At 41.6% G+C, this 19,770-nt stretch overlaps 1 protein-coding gene and 1 long non-coding RNA gene across 4 annotated transcripts in view; one reads left to right on the top strand and one right to left on the bottom strand.

Annotated features, from left to right (window-relative positions):
* ZNRF3 (zinc and ring finger 3) overlaps window positions 1-19,770 on the bottom strand; it is a 68,031-nt gene that overhangs the window by 6,091 nt on the left and 42,170 nt on the right. For 2 of the 3 annotated variants that reach the window (XM_068208707.1, XM_068208708.1), the window contains exons 3-7: window positions 7,654-7,728; window positions 4,202-4,333; window positions 3,296-3,406; window positions 2,187-2,354; window positions 177-279 (exon numbers count right to left, since the gene is read on the bottom strand). In XM_068208707.1, the coding sequence (XP_068064808.1) occupies window positions 177-279; window positions 2,187-2,354; window positions 3,296-3,406; window positions 4,202-4,333; window positions 7,654-7,728 (589 nt within the window). Of the gene's footprint in view, window positions 1-176; window positions 280-2,186; window positions 2,355-3,295; window positions 3,407-4,201; window positions 4,334-7,653; window positions 7,971-9,000; window positions 9,204-19,770 lie in introns of those variants that run through there. The other variant, XM_068208709.1, reaches the window with a different exon arrangement.
* Window positions 2,350-3,453, top strand: LOC137484676 (uncharacterized). The gene is made up of 2 exons (XR_011004954.1): window positions 2,350-2,857; window positions 2,961-3,453. It is a non-coding gene; the product is annotated as an uncharacterized lncRNA (long non-coding RNA).

The raw sequence follows: 19,770 nt of genomic DNA, 5'->3' as shown, positions 1-19,770 counted from the left end.
TATGCCAGGGGCACTCGGCTGCTCTTGAGAGTTTGGGGCTGACTGTATTTCCAGGGCTATGTTACAGTAAGGACTGAGAGCTCCATAGAGATTCACAAACAGGCACACTTTTTATTTCATCTTTCAAGCTGTCTGAAATAAACAACACCCCAGAGCATCCACACTGCAGCACTTACCTATGATGTTATGGCGGCAGTGAGGGCAGGTGTGATGCTGCAGCAGCCAAGGATCCACACATTTCTTGTGGAATCGGTGAGTGCAAGGAATGACACGCAGTTCCTACAGGAACAGATGAAGCACCATGAAAACGTACTTCTTCCTAACAAGTGAATTTTTCACAGCGTGTTCCTAGTTTTTTTTCAACCTGGCTATTAAATGGAGCAATTCCTAGTCTTCAAGTGCAAAGAAGAAAAAAATGGCACCAAGACAGTCAAGAGCACAACAGCTGGTGCTCAGCTGTCTCTAAAAGAATAGTCTGCAGGCACCTTAGAACTCCATGCAGATACAGGACATTTCTTTAGGACACTTTTTGTAGTATGTCCCTATGGCCCAACACCTTTCGGAAGGCCATCATAAAAGTTTTCCTTAATATATTTAATGAACTTAAAAAAAAGAAATCAGGAGTAATGATGTACCTTTCCTACAATTATTTGCAATGGAAAACACTCAGGTAAAAGCAAAACAAATACAGTGTATATGATACTTTTTCCCTTGCCCAGGACTCTTATCCTTCAGCTATGATCTGTTTACAGGATTTCCTGAGCCTGATGGATATCTCAGAAACCTTCAACAAATCTTTCCTCTATGTACTGCTCATGTCTCCCCATGAGCTTAGGTTTTGAATTTCTAACACGTTTTGGCAAGGAGTTCCATGGGGCTACTACCTCCTGGTGGAGAAACACCACACAGCTTTGTATTCCCCTGTTCCCAAGCAACCTGTGTCTAAAGAGTCCCTGCCCACTCAATCGTTTGGGGTTTTTTACAGAAACCATTCAAAATATTTGATCATTTTGTGACAACCCTTTCCTGAAGCACCTTCCTTTCCACTCCATATCTTTTGTGAGGTGAGATCAGAAGTACAAAGTACTCAAAGTGAGAACATGACTAAACTTACACTGTGGTGTAATGTTTTCTGTTCAGCTCTCTAGACTTTCCCATCTCATTTCTACAATCTGATTTGCCATTTTATCTGCCACAAAGCAGTTAAACTGCCACCAATTTGCTTTCTCAAAGCTATCTAAAGCATCAAGATCTTGTTCCTGAATAGCAATGCTCAGCTCCCAACCCACCCCTGATATATGTGTAGCTCTTCCCTATGTCTATCACTTCAAGCTGAAGTTCATGCCTGAACTTCCTCTGCAATCAGTTTGTACAGCCCTTTTGAAGTCCTTGTCTACCTTCATTCTTGCTACTATGAACAATTTTCCTTCAACTAATTTAATTAAACTTTCTATTGCACCTTGCAGCACTCAGATATCCAGCTGGTATTTTCTATTGCCTTAAGAAATATTACACTTTTATGAATAATTTCAAAATAAAATGTCTTCACATGATCTTTCTAATGGAAGTTGACAGCTGAGAATATTGACTGCCTCTATTTTATTTATTTTAAGGAGCCCATTTTCTATTTCACCCTTTTGTTGCTTCCTCTGGGTTGAAATGTCATGGACACCAAGCCCTGACATCAATACAGTGATTGTAACTGAGGAATCAAAAAACTGTTCCTGAACATTTTGATCTCTCTTCCTTCTCCTCCTCTGGTTTCCCAGCAGTGCTGTGTACTTGACATTTTTAAGACGGTGCCATCAAATCCTGAAAAAGCAAAACCCTAAGGATATTCCTTACCTCCAACAGAGCTTGCACGCATCATCACCTTAGCGCATGACTTGCAAAAAATACCCAGAGAACCAACTGCTGAGGCAACCCTGCCTTCTTTGAGACTTGTTCTTCAGAAATGCAAGAACAGTGAAGGTAGCACCTTGCAAATGGGATCCCTCACCTTACCTTTGCAGCATGGGTAATTTAGAGCTGCAGGATGCAGCTGAGGCCAAGTTGGCTGGTCAGTGTGATCAAACTGACAAGTGGCACCACCTCAGCACAGAATGTCCCCAACAGCCAGCCACGTACCACAGTGCTAAAACCACCTATGTTCCCAGCCCATGGTAAAGAAGCCTTTCATCCTTTACCTCCCCATCAATGTACTTCTCCAAGCAGATGGCACAGTCAGAGGTGGAGCTGCTACTGAGTGTATCCAGTGCTCCACAGTTACTTTCTCGGTGTCCCTTACTTTTGGACTTAAACTTCCTGGTCTCCATTTTCTCCAGTGCTTGCACTGCAAGCCTGTTCATGGAATTCTACATGAGAAGAAACAAAACAAAACAAAACAAAAAAAAAAAAAGAAAGAAAATAAAAAAGAAAAAAAAACCAATGCTGCTGTGTAAGGGACTAGAGGGTAATAGCAGAGAAACACCACCATAACACATCTTACAGATCATGTCAGGCCCAAGTGATGTATAATTTCTTAAATTAAATAGAAAGAAGGCTAATTAGAATTCCGATCAGAAGCCTCATGGAAAAGAATGCATGCCACATGCAGAAGTGAGAATGATAAACTACTCTGAATTAGAACTGGATGAAGGTGCTGGAAATGGGATACACTGCAACTTCTCAATTGACAGGCAGCAACTGTTCAAGTCAACATATAAAACTTGGCCAGGAACTTTTTTTTTTGTATGTCAGTATTGATTGTAATGCTCCAGTATGCTGCTAACACCATATTACCTGGAGTAATACTTGAGAAAAGGATTAACATGAAATGTTATAAATTAGCTGTATCATTTCCTCGAGGGCAAACTCTGTCACCTGGAATTTCTCCTTACCTTGAAAACCCCTCCCATTTCAATAGATGTTATCCTAGTGAAAAGATTTGTGATTTATTTTCAATCCTCTCCACAATACAGCAGCAAGAGTCTGGACTCATTTAGAAGTATACCAGTGCTGCTGATAACCTGTGAGCAACCAGAAATGTTCTTTCTTCCCAGTGCCTAAGTGGACTGCTTCTGTACTGTTTTCATTCCAGGATTTAACTGAACAAACATAATGGGTCAATGTAAATCTCCTTTAAAGATATTTCCAAGTTCTTCCAAAGGCCTACATGCATGAATAAAACCACAGAGCCACCAAGATGGCTATTATAAGTCAGCATCCTGCATTTCTGGAAGTTGCAAGCACATTTTCGGACAAAGTAAGAGAAGCTAACTTTCAGCATTCGGTGAATTCCCACTACTGCTCTTACCTGACTACGTCGCTGTTTCAGTTTGATCTTGACAAGAAGAATGAGGCAAACAAGAGACACAACCACGAAGAAGGCCAGGAAAATTCCCATATCAAAGTACTCCGTGGGTTGCTTAAAAATTAAAACAAAGGTATTATTTTTCCTTCCTTTAGATCATACTCAAAGCTGTTGTTTCTGTCTGATTTCTCAGGGGCCATTGCTGAATGTACACAGTCAGAATGGCAGAAGTCAGAGTACACATTGTTCTGTTCATTAACTGGGATTCTATGGGACAAAACCTGCATTTCGTGAGCCTCTGCAAGTGAATGAATACACAGAATGCCAATCATGAGATGTCAGGTTTACAAGGTTTACAGTCTCTGAACTGCAAAATCCAGTTTTTTTAACTGAGCGAATCACACCAAAACAAATTTTTATAGCTTACTGGGTTGTTTATGCATGTAAGTGTTAGGAAAAAAAAATCTAGAAAAACTATTTTATATTACAATTATCAGATAATCTCATAGTTCATCAAATAACCTCATACTTAATCCATGTTTAAAATACTACACAGAATTAATAGTTAACACAGAGCAAACCACCTTACAAAACTGAACCATCAGGAGTGTGCAATAACTAAGTTACTTAATCAAGAAAAACTTCTACTGTGCGAATTTTTTAGCCATTTATATACTCAAAAGTTTCCTTTGAAAGACAGCAGATGCCACATTGTGGATTCTATACTTACACCAGGTCCAGCTGCTTGTCCACAGTGCAGTCACTCAGTTTATTTAAGTCAAAAGAATTTCACATGCATTAATGCACATAAGGAGCATCAGAACATTTTCGCCCCCAGTGTAGTGAGCAAACCCTGCCTGCAGTAACAACAGCACTGTGATACCCAGAGAAAGGATCTGAAAATCTCACCCGTGGGGGGCGATGCTGAATCCTGGCCCGTGCCACTTTCTGCTTGTTAACTATGTTCATTAGCTTGACGGCATCAGCACCTTTCACATACACCACTGGTCTCTTCAGAGGGTCCTCTGAGCCCTGGTTCAGCTAGAATTAAAAAAAAAAGTAGTCTGCTCAGAAGGCATGTTTCAGGAAAGCCACCTTCCTTCTGGACAATGCAGAGAATGGTCAAGGAGTATGAATGTTGAATTGATTTTAAGTACCTTTGCATTTTAATTTAATTTAATTTAATTGATTTTAAGTACCTTCTAGCACAGACCTTTAGTTGGGTATCCCACAGAATTAAACCTGAATTTAACTTCTGACTTATGCTGCCTTCTTTCTTTTTTTTTTAATGGACCAAAACTAAGATAAAGGATAAGCAAATGCTATTTCTGAACAGCCACTTAGCTGCATCACGTATCAGTGCAGATATTAACACTGTAATGTTAAACCTCACAATGAAGAAGAATAAAAATCTGTACATTCCAAAAAAAATTATCCCTGCTGTATTTTATCAATCTTTCTATTTCAACATTATTCACATAGAAATTTCTTCAGCTTTCTGAACAATCTCATGTCAGAGTCCTGCCTTTCAGGCTCTTAGTACCTAGCCAAGTTAAGTTAGTAATTTCTGATGTTTAACTCTACAAACTCCTTCAAAATTACTTGAGTTCTAGCAACGATGAGACCTACTGATTGCAGGATGGAGGGGCCTCAAAGACTAAAGCACTTGAGTAGACCACATAATTCACACTGAAACTTCCTTCCAGGTCCAGCTATGTTTTGTCAAAAAGGCCAAATCATAGAATCAGAAAATAATGTGTGTGGGAAGGCATGTCATGAGCCCAACCTCATGGCCAAGGCAGGGTCAACTATGACATCAAATCAGGCTGCTCACAGCTTTATCCAGTCAGATGCTGGAAACCTTCAAGTGTGGAGAATGTGCAACTTCTCTGGCCAACAAATCCAGAACAACAATCTGCTAAATTAGATACCAGAGAGAGAGTAATAACTAGACAAGAGAATTGTTCTGTTAAAAAATGGCACCAACACGATAAATTCATGTAGTTTATTCTGACTTAAAAGCAAAATCCGAGTGCAGAGGCTGGTTGATACAAAACAAGCAATGCACTGACAAGCAGATGGAATGGTACAGGGGAAAGGAATGAGATGACAGGAATGTGAGCAAACAGAACAAGAGTATCTGAGATTAACATATCTGCATTGTTGATAGCTACCTATTAGTTCTGGCTAAACCACGTAGAAATTACCAGTGGACTGGTCCATCATCCTGATCCTAAAGGACTCTAACTGACCAGATGATGATAACAGATTTCACTGAGCCTTTTTTTAATTGGTTCTTCCTAGTATTTGATGGATTTTCTGAGAACACTGATCAAACTGCTTTTAAGGCAGGTGTCTTGTGATGAGCTAAAAACTAGCTGCAGTATCCAGGGATCCTACATGCCTTGCTGTTCTAGGGCCAAATCCAATCACTGTCCTCCCATTCCCAGACACATACTCTCTCTCATGATTTCTTGCTCAAGAGAGAATTCTCCCAGTTCCTCAGTCATTTTTGCAAATTGTCAGACTCTTGCTAACCGTGATGCTCTGGGTGCTGTTACTCCTCTTCAAATATGCAGAAGTAAAACTAAAAAACAAGTCAGACTTCAGAGAGCATTTCTAAAAGTAAAAGTTTCATTCTTAATTTACAGCAGAAGATACTCAGATCAGTGGGAATAAACCCCATTTAGGCAAAGTCCTTTTATTTGGCATCTACCAAATTAACTGAGGACAATTCTTCCGGTCAGGCCTGCCTCCAATTTCTGTTCATTGACTGGCAGGAGGGACTGCCTTTCACAATACTCCACTCCTCCCTTTCAAAGCAATCTCCCTTATTTGTTCTAGTGCTTGGTGACAAGCATACATGAGAAAACTTCCTAAACAGCTCCCCTCAGTGTCTTAGGGTATTTCCATCTGAACCAAAGATACTCCAGATTACCTCATGTCAGTTTTCCCTCCACTGTTATCTGTCATTGTTATCCACAATTCCACTACGAGTGCCAGAATGGTGCTTATTTTAAAGACAAATTACTTAGCACCCCTGATGTCAGGGGTTCTGAAGAACCCTTTAGATGAGAATTTAGATGAGAATCAAAATCCACTAAAAACAAGCATCCAGAGCAGCATGAGAACAGAGCTAATCCAGTAACTGTTACTTTTAGAGTATGAAAGCTACATCCAGTCATTCCTCTCCTGTTTGCCAGTGTTTCCACAGGCTGCTGCTCTTTGATCTAACAGAGCCTATTCAGTCTGTCAGCTACTGCTCTAAGCCACTAACCTTCTTCCATTTTATTGGTACACCCAAAATATTCAAACATCCACTAGACGAGTTTCCCAGCTCTTCAGGACAGATGCACCCAGTTTATTATTTATAATGAATCAAGGAAAGCTTTTGTTGTTAGAGGCAAAAGAGCAAGAGACAGTAAACTCAGCTTCCCAAGTCCAGAGCAGGGTGGCTGAAAGTAACCAGAAGCTGTAACAGAGTTAAAAAATAGAAAAAGACAGATCACATCTTTGTAAAGAGATTTTTTTTTTTCTGTGTAGAAAAGGAGGAAAAATATCCCTGTGAATGCTTTCAAGATCAAGGTTGCAACTTTGATGCACATGCAGACCACAGTACTCAAAGCATCCATTGCACAGGATCTTCTGCATTCCTTTGTCCAACAGATGCTCATTTCAGAATTAAAGCCAGCTTCTTTAATGTAAACATTGATGATCTCTCTTTTCCCCCAAGAAATACAGGCTGCACTTAAATACCTTCAGCTCCACTTGTTTCTGCTGTAACAGAAACAGCAGTTTTGTTTCAAGACAAAACAGAACCAAACCAAATGCAGACTATTTTTGTGCTTACGTTTCTTCACTGAAATAACTCAAAAATGGCTGAAGTATGCTAAAGCCTTTCATAGGGCTATTACCTCGCCCACTTCAAATAAAAAACCAAAAGTTATAACAAGACTTGGAAAAAGAAGAAAAACCCTGCTCGTCCACAAAATACATAGGCAGAAATCATCAGCTGCAAATGAGAAAGAAATGGTTATAAGCTTTAAAAAGAAACTTGTTTAGAATCAGGTTTCAAAGTTGTTTCACAATCTCAAAAATAGCAGCTGTTCAACAACACTATTGATCACAGGCTGGAAAGGCCAAACATCCTGTGTTTTGTACACAGAGCTGGGCAAAGAAAACCTCCTTGATTAGATAATGGGCCACAAAACATTTGCCTCCATTCTCTTTCAAAACCGTAATCCCAGACCTGGATTCTGGATTCTAGCAAAAGCTAGAAGAAAAATCTAACTCCCCAAGGTTTTCCCTTTCTACCAGGTTCCCAACACCTACATTGCTTCCTGCCTGACATTGCTTCGTACCTGATCAATGGCATCTGGGTTTTCAGAAACATCAAAGATGACCGCTGTGGCTCCTCGCTGTACTGCTCGTTTTGCCTGCAATAAGAAAGACAGCATCCTCAGTCCCACCCCAAAAGGTAACTTCTTAACTCAAAAATTACTCCCTCTCCTCATCTCCAGATAGAAAACTTAACATTTTGTGTTTCTGTGTAGTTAAAACAAATGACAGCACAATTACAAACACAGGAGCTCCTGAATCAGCATGGAACATAGTTAAACTTCACTACAGCTTCTACAGTGTTTCTGCTCCTTCCTTCTCAAACTCCTCTTTTGACAACCTTTTAAAGGAATTCAAATGAGATTTAGACCCTCTAAAGACTTAAAAGGAGAAGATTTTTAAAAAATTTATATTATTTTCCCTCTATTTTACTTAGAAATGCCATTAAAAACTATCTTCCCTATAACTTGGGGTGGAGACAAGTTCACTAGTGTAGAAAATTGAGGTGGACTGGGTTCTTTATACTTTTTCAGTGTCATTCTCACTAATTAGGATATCAGAGTCTCAAAATGTGCCTCAGAGAATACTGCTTTTTCTGACCATCAGAGGTCAGAACTGTTGCACACGTGTCTTATGCTGATCAGAGCTACATAAGTGCACAGCTTTTCATCAAATACAGTCCAAACCTGGAGTTACCAACTGCACAGAGAAGGCATTAGAAGATATTAAAATCCTCTGGGATAGAGAAAACTGTATTTTAGATGGCTAACACAGGGGTTTTATCCTGCTTCTGCTACTGTGTCTCTGTATGTACTGTTCAAATGTTGCTCAATGGCTCCACAAAGCAGAGATTCCCAGTAACTTTTCAAAATCCTATTGCCCTTATGGACACAGATTATAAGAAACTATTTGTCCAAGCAATGGCAGCTATCACCACCCCAGTACTAAACAGGAATGCACTGGCCCTCCACAGAGACTACCAGAACCTGAACTTACATTGAGATATAAGAGAAACCAATAAAAGTAATAATTTATGAAACATTACTCAGCAGTTTCCTGGAAAAATGTTGGCCAATACAGAGAAGTTGGTTTGAATACATAAAGGTCACTTTCTTTGCTCTATTCTCATATTTTATTTTAAATTAAAAAGGCCCATCAGACAGCACATCAGGGAAACCAACTCCCAAATTAGAGCTTTTTCTCAGCCCACCAGGTATTTGTCCCCTTTGAAGTCAGCACACCTGGTTAATGACTAAGAACTGTTGGGGAGGAAGAGTTAAAAGGAATCTACCACCCCTTCTCTGTTGCAGTAGCCCTGAGGTGAGGGCTCATCCAGGCTTCCCTAGAAGGCACCCCTTACAGACACACACTGCTTACAGAACTGTTCAGGCTATTTCGAATGCTTTTTCAGGATGATCAGTCAACAAGCAAGGCCCCTTGATCTCTGAAGAGATTTTTAAAGAGATTTTGCAGATAAAAAACTCCTTAATTGGGTGCATACACTGAACGAGCAACAAGTTTCCACCACCAGGTGTTAAGAGAGGAAAAGCACCGAGTAAAAAAATCGTGCTGCCCTGGGTAACGGCAAATGGGGGTGACCCGTGTGGCCACCCTGCCTAGTGCGGGGCTCGTTCCACCGCGGCCAAGTGATTCTGGCAACTGGGAGTGACCCGTGTGGTCATCCTGACAGTGCGGGGCTCGTTCCACCGCGGCCAAGTGATTCTGGCAACTGGGGGTGACCCGTGTGGTCATCCTGACAGTGCGGGGCTCGTTCCACCGCGGCCGAGCGGGGCTCGTTCCGCTGGGCCCTGCGGGGCTCGTTCCACCGCGGCCGAGCGCGGCTCGTTTCGCTGGGCCCTGCGGGGCTCGTTGCACCGCGGCCGAGCGCGGCTCGTTTCGCTGGGCCCTGCGGGGCTCGTTCCACCGCGGCCGAGCGCGGCTGGTTTCGCTGGGCCCTGCGGGGCTCGTTGCACCGCGGCCGAGCGCGGCTGGTTTCGCTGGGCCCTGCGGGGCTCGTTGCACCGCGGCCGAGCGCGGCTGGTTTCGCTGGGCCCTGCGGGGCTCGTTGCACCGCGGCCGAGCGGGGCTCGTTTCGCTGGGCCCTGCGGGGCTCGTTGCACCGCGGCCGAGCGGGGCTCGTTTCGCTGGGCCCTGCGGGGCTCCCGCCGCCTTCCCCCCGCCCCCGCGCGTCCCTGAGGGGCCAGCGGCCGCGCACAGCGCCCCCCTGCGGCCGCAGCGCCCCCGCGCCGGAAGCGCCGCCTGAGCCCGGCCATGGAGGGGAGAGGAAGGGGCCGGGGCCGCGGGGTGAACGCGGCGGTTTTATTCCTTGCGGGGGTTTAAATGCTGATACCCGGGGAAAAAGCGCTCTCCATAAAGAGCCATGGCCGCACTCGGGTGCCGAGGCGCTCCCGCCGCCCCGAGCAGCCCAGGGCACGGGCCGGGCTCCGGCTCCGCGGCTGGGTGGCCGCCCGACGGGCCAGGTTCCGCTGGCCGGAGACCAGAGCGCGGCTGCCCCCGCCTCCCCCGCCTCCAGCTCGGCCGTAAAACCGGACACTCCGGGGGGAAGGAGAGCAGGGCGAGCGGCGGGCAGCCTGCGCCGGAGCGCTTCTGCTCGCTGGGCATTCCCCTCCGGCCCTCGGTTGGAGGTGGCGGCCGGCGGAGCCGGAGCGCAGCCGTGACCGGGGCTCCGGGGCAACCTGAAACACCTGCCGGCCACTGCCGGTCCTCCTGCAACCCCGAGAATACCGCAGGATCGCTAAAACGTCTCTGAAAATACCCCGTCCGCTACTCAGGAATCAGGGCAGCTCAAAATAACACAGCAGTGTTAAGTCCCACTTAAAATCATGCCAGTCTGCAATAGGCACGTGATTTTTTTCTTTTTGGGCTAGCCAGCATTTAGACTCCCTCAAATCGTTCTTCTAAGCAAAGTGACCAAACCTACATCAAAAATAAACACAAGCTGGATGAGGGGGGGAAATAAGCTAATAATTTTACATTTACAGTACTTGTGGCAAACAATCAGACATTTCCACAATTCAATTCCCTTTCATTTGCCAGGCCTATTTCTTTCTGTGATTGTCTTCTGTGGCTTAAAACAAATTACTATCCCTACATATCAGTATTCTTCCACTTTTGTAAAGAGTAATAGAAAACAAACAAAAAAAAAGGTAATTGCACTTCTCATAACTCAAGTGATCACTTTGTTCATGGCGACAACAACCTCCCAGTCCATCTCTGTGTTCAGAGTCTAGAGTTTATGCTACTACAGAACAATGGACGTTACCAATAAAATGCACATTACATACTGTCTCAGATTAAAATCTGGCAGAACTTAATAGGCCTTGTAATCTAGGTAAGATAAGAGGAAATGTACGTGACAGAAGCACACAAAAAAATACCTCTCCACATCTCCAGGCCTGAGGAATTTTAAGTTATTACCTCAAAGAACACCAGAAAGATTTTAAGAGCTCTGCACTACCTCCCTGTGAGCCAGGCAAATACAATAAGGAAGTAACAACTTCCTTGATGAGGCAAACTTTCATCCCAAGGGACCAGATAATTATTAAACAGGTGCACTGTTCCTCTCGTTCATTCAAGTCAGGTAGGACAGCAACAATCAAAACAGTAAAGTTCAGCTCCTTCCTGACATCTTGAAGGACTTTGAATGCTTGCACATATGAACATGGCAAGCATCTCCTCCCCTCTGCTTTCTAGTATGGTTTCATTCCAATTATTGTTTCAGTTAGAACGCAACAGTGGAGAAACCATCATAAGAAAAGCTGCTTAACAAGGTTGCCCTTTAAGAGAAAAATCATACCAACAACATCAGCCTTTATTCATTACATTTACTTCTTTGCCACAGTTAGAATTCCCTGACAATATCCAGCAGTATTTGCACCTGAGGACATGACACTTTAATCTAATGGATTTCAGAGAGTGAATAAATTACAGATGAGAAAAAGACCAAACTATAGGTGGGGAGATCAAAGTTCATTAAGCACTGCAAGCTCTGCCATGTACATCAACATAGTAATGCATTGCACATCCATTAAGAGAGTACCTTTTGTTGAAAATGGTTATTGGCAGAGCCAGATTGCTACTTATAAATAAACTTTTTAAAGTTAACATCATGGATAATACTGATGGACTGAAGGCAGAAAAGGATGCTTCAAAAGTACTGGCTGCCTGTATGAGCCACAGATATATCCTGGTGTTATAAAATTACATTCTCACAAATGTTTTTACATTAAAAGTACCTATCTCTCTTCCTGGATTTGTTCATCCAACTCTAGGTATTATCTTTTTGGAACTTAGTACACTCTAGTTAACAAATATTAATTATAATTATAGTATGTGCTACATGAGCAGGTTGATCTATTCCCTGGGTTAAGAAACTCATGAAGCTGGGAAAGGGGAGGTTGGGCAATGGTTTAAGGAATAACAGTACACAGAAAACAGTTCTGTGGGTCCCAAAAGGAAAATGCTCCTAGAATTAAGGGTAACAGCACAGCTCCAACAGGTATAACAACAGCTTTTTCCTACTGCCATTCCTTTTTTCAGTACATCTTGGTTTTTGGAGCAGAAAATATGGTATTACTCTAAATCAGTGCAGAGACTGTTCAACAGAGTAGTCAATAACATTGATTTGTATGTCCTTATTTAACTGACAACTGACCCAGTTTTTGAGGGTTTCTCCCCCATCAGTTTCTCTATGAACTAATAATTATTGAACTTGAGGCATATTTTCTGGATATTCCCAGCCCATCAGACCCAACAGTCTATGTCAGATCTCTCTACATGGTGGAATCAGTGGTCATTAATCTGACAAAAGAGTAGGATTATGCAAGCAGTGTTAAGTGGAAGGTTTTTCATAGCTGACTCTATCAGCAGCTGTCTTCTGGTGCTTTGAAATAAGAGAAGTCAGCCTCTCACACAGTGTACTGGTAACACACGAGCAACACTCAGCAACATGCAACTTGCAAACTCTGTGACTCCAAGGAACAAGATTTTCAATGAAAAGCTGCGGTGTCTTGTTTTACTGCTCTGGAAAAGCAGTTTGAGGATTTCAACGATTTTGACTGCTGGGAATACAGCTAAAGGAATGAGGTTTCCATCTGCAATATTTGACCAAAATAAATGATGGATATAACAACTCAGTGGTCTTGGTCTTCTCCTGAGCAGACTCAAAATAATAAAGTTTGTTCCAATATCAATTGATTTGCACCTGTTTTCTACATATCAAGATCAAGTGAGACCATAAAGATATAGACAATATTACTCAGATATGATACAGAATATGCAGTACTAGGTTCTATAATATTGGCTTGTCTAGCAGAGGTTTGCTATAGTTGTGTGGTTAAACTATGACACTTCTGCAGACTTTGGTGCTGAAACAAGCATTAGGAGCCTACCTTATCAGGGTTTAACTTTCTGCAGTTTTGAGAAAATCTCAGTTAAGTCTGGACAAACCCAGGAAGTCCTAATGATGAGAAGGAGACCACTGGTTCTTACATAACTGCATGATGAATCTGGAGGTCATGACAAGATGTTGCCACTGCCAGTTTGCCATTCCAGTCAGCTGAATTGTAGTCTGCCCCGATGTTCTCAAAGCCCTAAACTTCTTCAGGAGAGAGGAATACCTTAAACAACCCTATTAAAACAAGCAGTGAGTATGAACTACACCCCCATTCTATGGATGGCAGCACTAGATTTTCAGTATGGCAGAAATGGCATCACATGAAGCTCGGCAATAACATCCAAACCTGCTCATCATTAAAAACCCTACATAAAACCCACAGCATTGTGCAAATACACCTTTTCTTTGCAACTGTGAAAATGCAACACAGAACTACAGAGAATACAGATAACATTTGAACAATCCAGGCCTCTCTCTCTTCTCCCCCCACACTGCTATCAGGCTCAATCAATCACAAAAAATACCTTGTCCCTTGAACCAACACGGGAGCTAGCAAGCCAGGCCACAGGCCAATTCTGCAGGGCAGAGGAGGAAGGAGAAAAGGACAGCCATCTACTTTGCAAACAGCAGAAGTTACAAATTAACCAACTGCTGCTTCAGACCTGTTAATGTACAATTCCCTGGTAATTCCAGAAACTCAGTTAAACCAAGCATAAACAGGATGCCATTTCAAACCTTTTCTGAGATAATGAAAAAGGAACTTTCTTCTGTCTGAATATTTCTGTCTGAAAACAAAGGCAGAGTATCAAAACAAGACAGTCAAATCCCCATGTATCACACCAGCAAAAAACCCCTTCCTGACTGGAATACTCAAATTCTCTGGCACCTTGAGATATGATTTATATACATGCCCTATAGATTCTGAATTACACAGCATTACAACAGTTGCTTGCCAATTAAGAAGTACAGAAAGTGTGAAGCAGCATTTTAAAATTTAAAAGCATAATCACAATTTAAAACCCATGTACCTTTCTGTAAAAAAAAAAAAATCCAAACCCAAACCTTAAAAAGCAATGTACTTGCAGTTTTAAAAAAAACTATCACCTCATGCAATACATAATCACATCAACAATATATATACACACCAGAGTGATTCATACCACTCAGTACTGAGAGGCTCGCAGATGGTTAAAATCAAGAACAAGAAAACCAAAGTGTCTCTCTTTTCTGGGGTTAGGGAGAAACACTGCTATCACTTCTGAGTCTAGACTGACTAAAAGCAGTAAGAAAAGGACATTTCTTTAATCCTGAACACAGCAAAGCCTGCTGGCTGCACATCTCTGAAGATACATTTCAGAGTCATGGGACTCCACTCCCAAAGCCTGACCTCTGCTATCATCATTCTTGTTGCTGTGACAAGGCACAGTCACAGAGAGAAGGGTGAGCACTGGAAGAGATCAAAGGAGGGGACCGGGGTCTTGAACTAGATTACATATTCACAGAGAACCTAGCACACTCAGCAAGAACTGGGTGGCTGCATTCACAACAATTGATGGTTAACCCTTCAAGCTTTTCCCAGAACTTCTATATACAGTTACCTTTGAAATGTAATGGTCACAGGATGAGGATATTTTAGAAATTATGTACTAAACTTGTACTATATCATGCTATAAAACACCACTACAGCCAATCAGATAATTCTTAACCTTTTCACTGAGGGTGTACTGAAAGTAGATGGATAGAAACAACAAACTAGGCCTAAGACAATTGTGTAAACATACATGCAAGCATATTGTGGTGCTGAAAGAATAAAGAACAGAGATATAAGAAAGCACTGGAGGAGTTGTAAATTAAAGAAACTATTAATGCAGACCACTATAAAAAGGCATCCCTACAGTACCCAAGCTGTTTAAAAAGAATGTACTGAAGCTCCTCCTATAGGCATGTGCTCTAATTTTAGAATTATAAACTGGTATTTATGTACATTAAAAGGGAAAACAAATTATAAGAACTGTCTTGTATTTAGAATGAGAAGTGGCAAAACTTTGAAAAATTGTTAATAAGAATTCCACCTAACCTCAGCCAGATTAATGGGGAATGCTTTGTATCATCTGTCTTGCTTAGCCTCACCCTCAGGAAGCTGGCCTTCATCAAAAGGTTGGTATCTACTGTGAACAAGGACATTTTACAGATAACACAATAATCTGAGATGATGAAACAATAAATCCATATCTCAGTAGTGACAGAAAATGCAGTGTTCTTTGCAGGGTTATTAAGTGCCTGCATGAAATCCCTAACAGTACGTTCAGACAGACATGACATATACCAAGGTGAGTTGAGAAGAAACAAAGGTATTTTCACTTCTACACATATCCAAGTGCTGCAGTCCACTGCCCTGGCGGTTCTGTCCTCTTTGGCAGGGATGAGCATCTGCATCCAAGACTACAGAAAGGCATGTAAGCCCTAGTAAGGGATCTTTCTGAATGAACAAAAAATCATGTGGGATGCCCTTGGAATCCAGTAGGATACTGCTGATTCTGTGAGATCCTCCCTCTCTACTACTAGAATCAGCTTGGGTAATAACTTGAATAGCAAAAATCTCCATGGTGGGCCAGTATTCCAGTTTAGCTAGCAACTCTCCATGTCCATGGCTGGCTAATACAGGATGATATGGCCCTTCTTCCAAACAGTTATCCTTGGTTTCGGATTAGTTAAGTTTCACGGTCCCAGACTGTGGTGGGCCCTTGTTAGTTTGTTGACTCTGTAAAAAAAAAATTTAAAAATGAAAAAAAAGATAAAAAGAAGGGAAAACAAAAATGAAAAAGGTGGAGGATTTTTGTTACAAAGGGAAACTGGAAACTTCTCTCCACGCAAGCAGAGACATGGCTGTACTGCAGAGGCCTCGGGGCAAGGATTAAAGAAAAACAAAATAGAAACCCTTCCATCTCTAATTAGGGTCTTCATTTGCCAAAGAGCCATTCCACAGCGGGAGGAATTACATTCAAGCCGTTGCTTGGATAACGTCTCCCAGCAGGTTGGCTCCTCAGAACAGGCTACTCCGAGCCAACAATTTCTGGTTACTTGGAGGCAAGCAGCCTGCATATTGTTTTAACTGGCCTGGCTTTTACAGCCAGTTTTGCTGAAGAACAATCTTCTATTCAGAATGCAGAGATAAAAGCTTCACTTGTTTTGAATTTGTCGCCAGTTTCTTTATCCCTTTCTTTTTTTAAACATGGGAATTATAGGTTCTGGAGATTGCATTATTTCCCCTGTAGACTTCAGTGTTTTTCTCCCTCTAGCCACTTGATTCTTTGCCAGTGAAGGCTGCTGTCTGGAGTCCAGCCATTCATCAGCCCCTACCTCATCATTAACACTGTGGTGCTGGCGGTCACAGCTCATTGCTGGCGACAGGAAATCCTAACTTGCAAGAGGTTAACCACAGCCCATAAACAGTCAGACTGGCTCATTAGACCCTTACACTCAGCTGAAGCGACCCTCTGGGAGTTTCAACACCATCCATGGACCTGAAGTCTATGGATTCTGTCCTCTCTGCAAATACCTTCTCCCTCACACACTCATTTAAAAGCTCACTATTTGGATCCTCAGGGCTAAGGTCCATCTTTCTTCCTATCCCAAAGGGACCACATTATGTGAGCATTTTGAAAAATTACATGTCTGTGATGTGCTCTTTTGGCTTACCAACTGAACAAACCACCAATGGGCCAAGAACTGAGACATTAATGAACTATAATACATACATTCTTGTGATATTTTTAATAGTCTCTGTGAGAGTTTCATATTCCTACTGAACAGTTCTACGGCCACAGCAATGTAAATACTAATAATGTATAATTAATCTGTATAACCTAATTCATGTCACAAATATGTCCAACTCAAATGTTCAAAAACTAACCTGCTAAAATTGTAAGTAGCTCGGTCAGTACTCCCTGCACTGACTAAAAAGCACTTCCTACTCATTTTGAGTTCACAGTATGATCACTTGTTTCATTTGGAGTCATTTCCTGGAACTCAGTACAAATGTTAAATCATCATGTTATCCAAAACCACACCTCCAGATATCACCTGGTCATCAAAAAGATAAAATGTTTAGAGCAGAAAAACATGTTCTGGCAAATTATCTCAAAGCAGTAGGATATGAAGCACAATTTGTGTAATTTTTTTTCTCTTTCCTTCCTTTCAGTCTTGTGAAAAGCATTGCAAAACATTCCCACTTGATGTCTGCAATTTCCCAGGATCCAGCTTTTTACCACTGCCGATTGTATCTGCCCAATTTTTATTCTGAATATTGGAGTCCCTCTGATGCAGCTCTGATTACATTCCGAAGTTCTCCAATTTCTTTCAAAGCCTTCTGTCTCCTAGTGCACCAAAATTAGGCATGTCACTCATCTGTGAAGTCCTAAATAATTCCATTCCCTGCCTCCATATCTGCTCCTTATTTTCTTCACTTTCTGGTCCATTTATCTGATCCTGCTTGCCAGGCTTCTTTTGTGCTCATTTCTATACTCCAACACTGCAGCACTTACTTGCTCTCTTACTTTTCTGTTTCAAACTCCTGCCACTATGCAATTCTCCTGTTAGAGAAACAGGTAGGTTCTGCATGTAAAACAAAAACAACTCTCAATGTCTGAAAGGCTTACAAGGCACATAGAAAAATGAGGGTCAAAAACTTAAAGAGATATGAAGCATTTACAATTATTATTAGTAGTAGTAAATGCAGCATGCCTTAAATAATTGCCCCTTAGTTTTTACTTAGTCCTTGACTTCCATTAATTTCCCTGGGAGATGTGACTGAGCTGAACTCCAGTAACACATGTACTGCAAGAACAGCTGCTTCTTTAGCTTAAGGGAGAAGCAGCTGTGTTCCACAGTTGGTTTGAAAGCAGTGAAGATGGTGCTGGGGACTGCTAAGGACTCAACTCTAAAAGTGGACTTTTATTTAAAGTAATCAATCCAACAATGCCAAATCTAAGGAGTGCCCAGAGGGAGAAACACGAGAGAGGGCTTTGTTCATGAATAGCTGATGCTTTTCCTAACTGTGCAGGCAACATGGAAAGAAAGTAAAATAATACAGTAGCAGACTGCTGGCACTAGTTACCAATGGAAAGAGCTCACCATGAATGAAAACCTGACAGAGCTACTTCTTCTGAACTGCAATAACCTGATTCAGCCCTTGTTTGGCCCTTCCTTTGAGCTCTCTCCTCTTTGGCTTTGATCCAGTTCTTTTCTTTCCTTCTGCATCTTTCACCATACAATCCATACACAAACCTTTCCTCTCCCCACATTTCAACTGGCTTGCCTGTCAGTTCTCTTTCCTGTGCTCAACCTCTCCCTTCTCTCCTCAAAAGAGACTGCAGAAATTACAATGGAAGGTAGAGATGGAAGGAGAGGATTTAAAGAGGGAATACATGAGAAAGGCACTTATAAACTCAAGAATTCAGTTATAATGATGACACTGCTGTTTCATGCAGTAGCCACATGTTCTAACACTCTTAGATGCAGCCTTTCTTCCTTTTTTCTTTCCCATTTAAATCACCTTCTTCATCTGTTAAATAGACTTGTTAGAATATGGTCTGTGGCGGGGTGAAGAGGCAAGGAGATGGGAAGCAGAAACACACTGAGATTTTGGCAAAAGCATTTTGTTCTATGTGATTTTTTTTTCTTCTTGTCTTTTTCTGTGCGTCATTAAGAAAAGCCATCTTCTTCCTGAAAAAAACCCATGTATTATCCCCTCTTCTGAGCTCATCTATGCTAGAGTTTTGTTAGAACTCCAGAAATCACTGTGTCTATATGGTGCAGAGGTCTGATCACACTGCTAGCAATGGGGAAGTATGAAAAATTAATGTCAAAACATAAATGACATCAAAAGTACTTGCACAAGTAACAGTATCCCTTCAGATGTCATTTTAAAAGATGTTTTACAGTTGTTTAAAAGACATGTTAACATTTCAGGTGTCCTGGACATCATAAATGATGCTGAAGTGGGGAATAACAAGAAACAATCATTATGATATTACAGTACTTATAATGTTCTTTGGTGCTTTGAGAAAATTATCCTTTTTCTCAATATATTCTTTAGAACAAACACAGTAAAGACAAACACAAACATGGCAGGGATTACAGTTATATATACTACGTTTTTTCACAGTAAACCCTAATTTTAGGTAGTGCTAAAACAACAAAGCTTGGAAATAAAAAAATTTAATGCAAAGTTAATGAAGATTCTTAAGGAACATGACTGATTCAGAAGGTCTGAATCCTTAACACTAGCCAGGATGCTATTTTCCCCCATTAAAACTCATATTCATTTTTCATTACAGAACAATGGGGTTGATAAAAACAATCGTTTTTGTTTTGATCGGAGTTCTGGCATGTTTGACATTGCAATATAGATCTGACAGCTGGTCCACAGCCAAAGGAGTCTAGTCTCATTCAAAAAGCTTTCTTCTACTTCATAACAACTTCCTCCTTAACACAGAATATCTGGGAGCCCAAAACAACCAATATTAAGTTTATACTGCCAAAAAAACTTTCTCAGTCTGTAGTCTGACATACATTTATGCCCACACTGCCATCACAAAAAGTTGACCCTACCTCCTCTTACTTGCTCCTACCTCCACTGGACTCTGCACTGTCAGCACAAACCTGCAGGTAGCCACACAGTGAAACAAACCAACCAACCAGCTAAAAAATCACTCATACTATT

The sequence above is a fragment of the Anomalospiza imberbis genome, chromosome 18 (genome assembly GCF_031753505.1).
Source record: "Anomalospiza imberbis isolate Cuckoo-Finch-1a 21T00152 chromosome 18, ASM3175350v1, whole genome shotgun sequence".
Lineage (NCBI taxonomy): Eukaryota > Metazoa > Chordata > Aves > Passeriformes > Viduidae > Anomalospiza > Anomalospiza imberbis.
The sequence above is the reverse complement of the archived record's forward strand: the minus strand, read 5'-3'. Positions and strand labels throughout refer to the sequence as shown.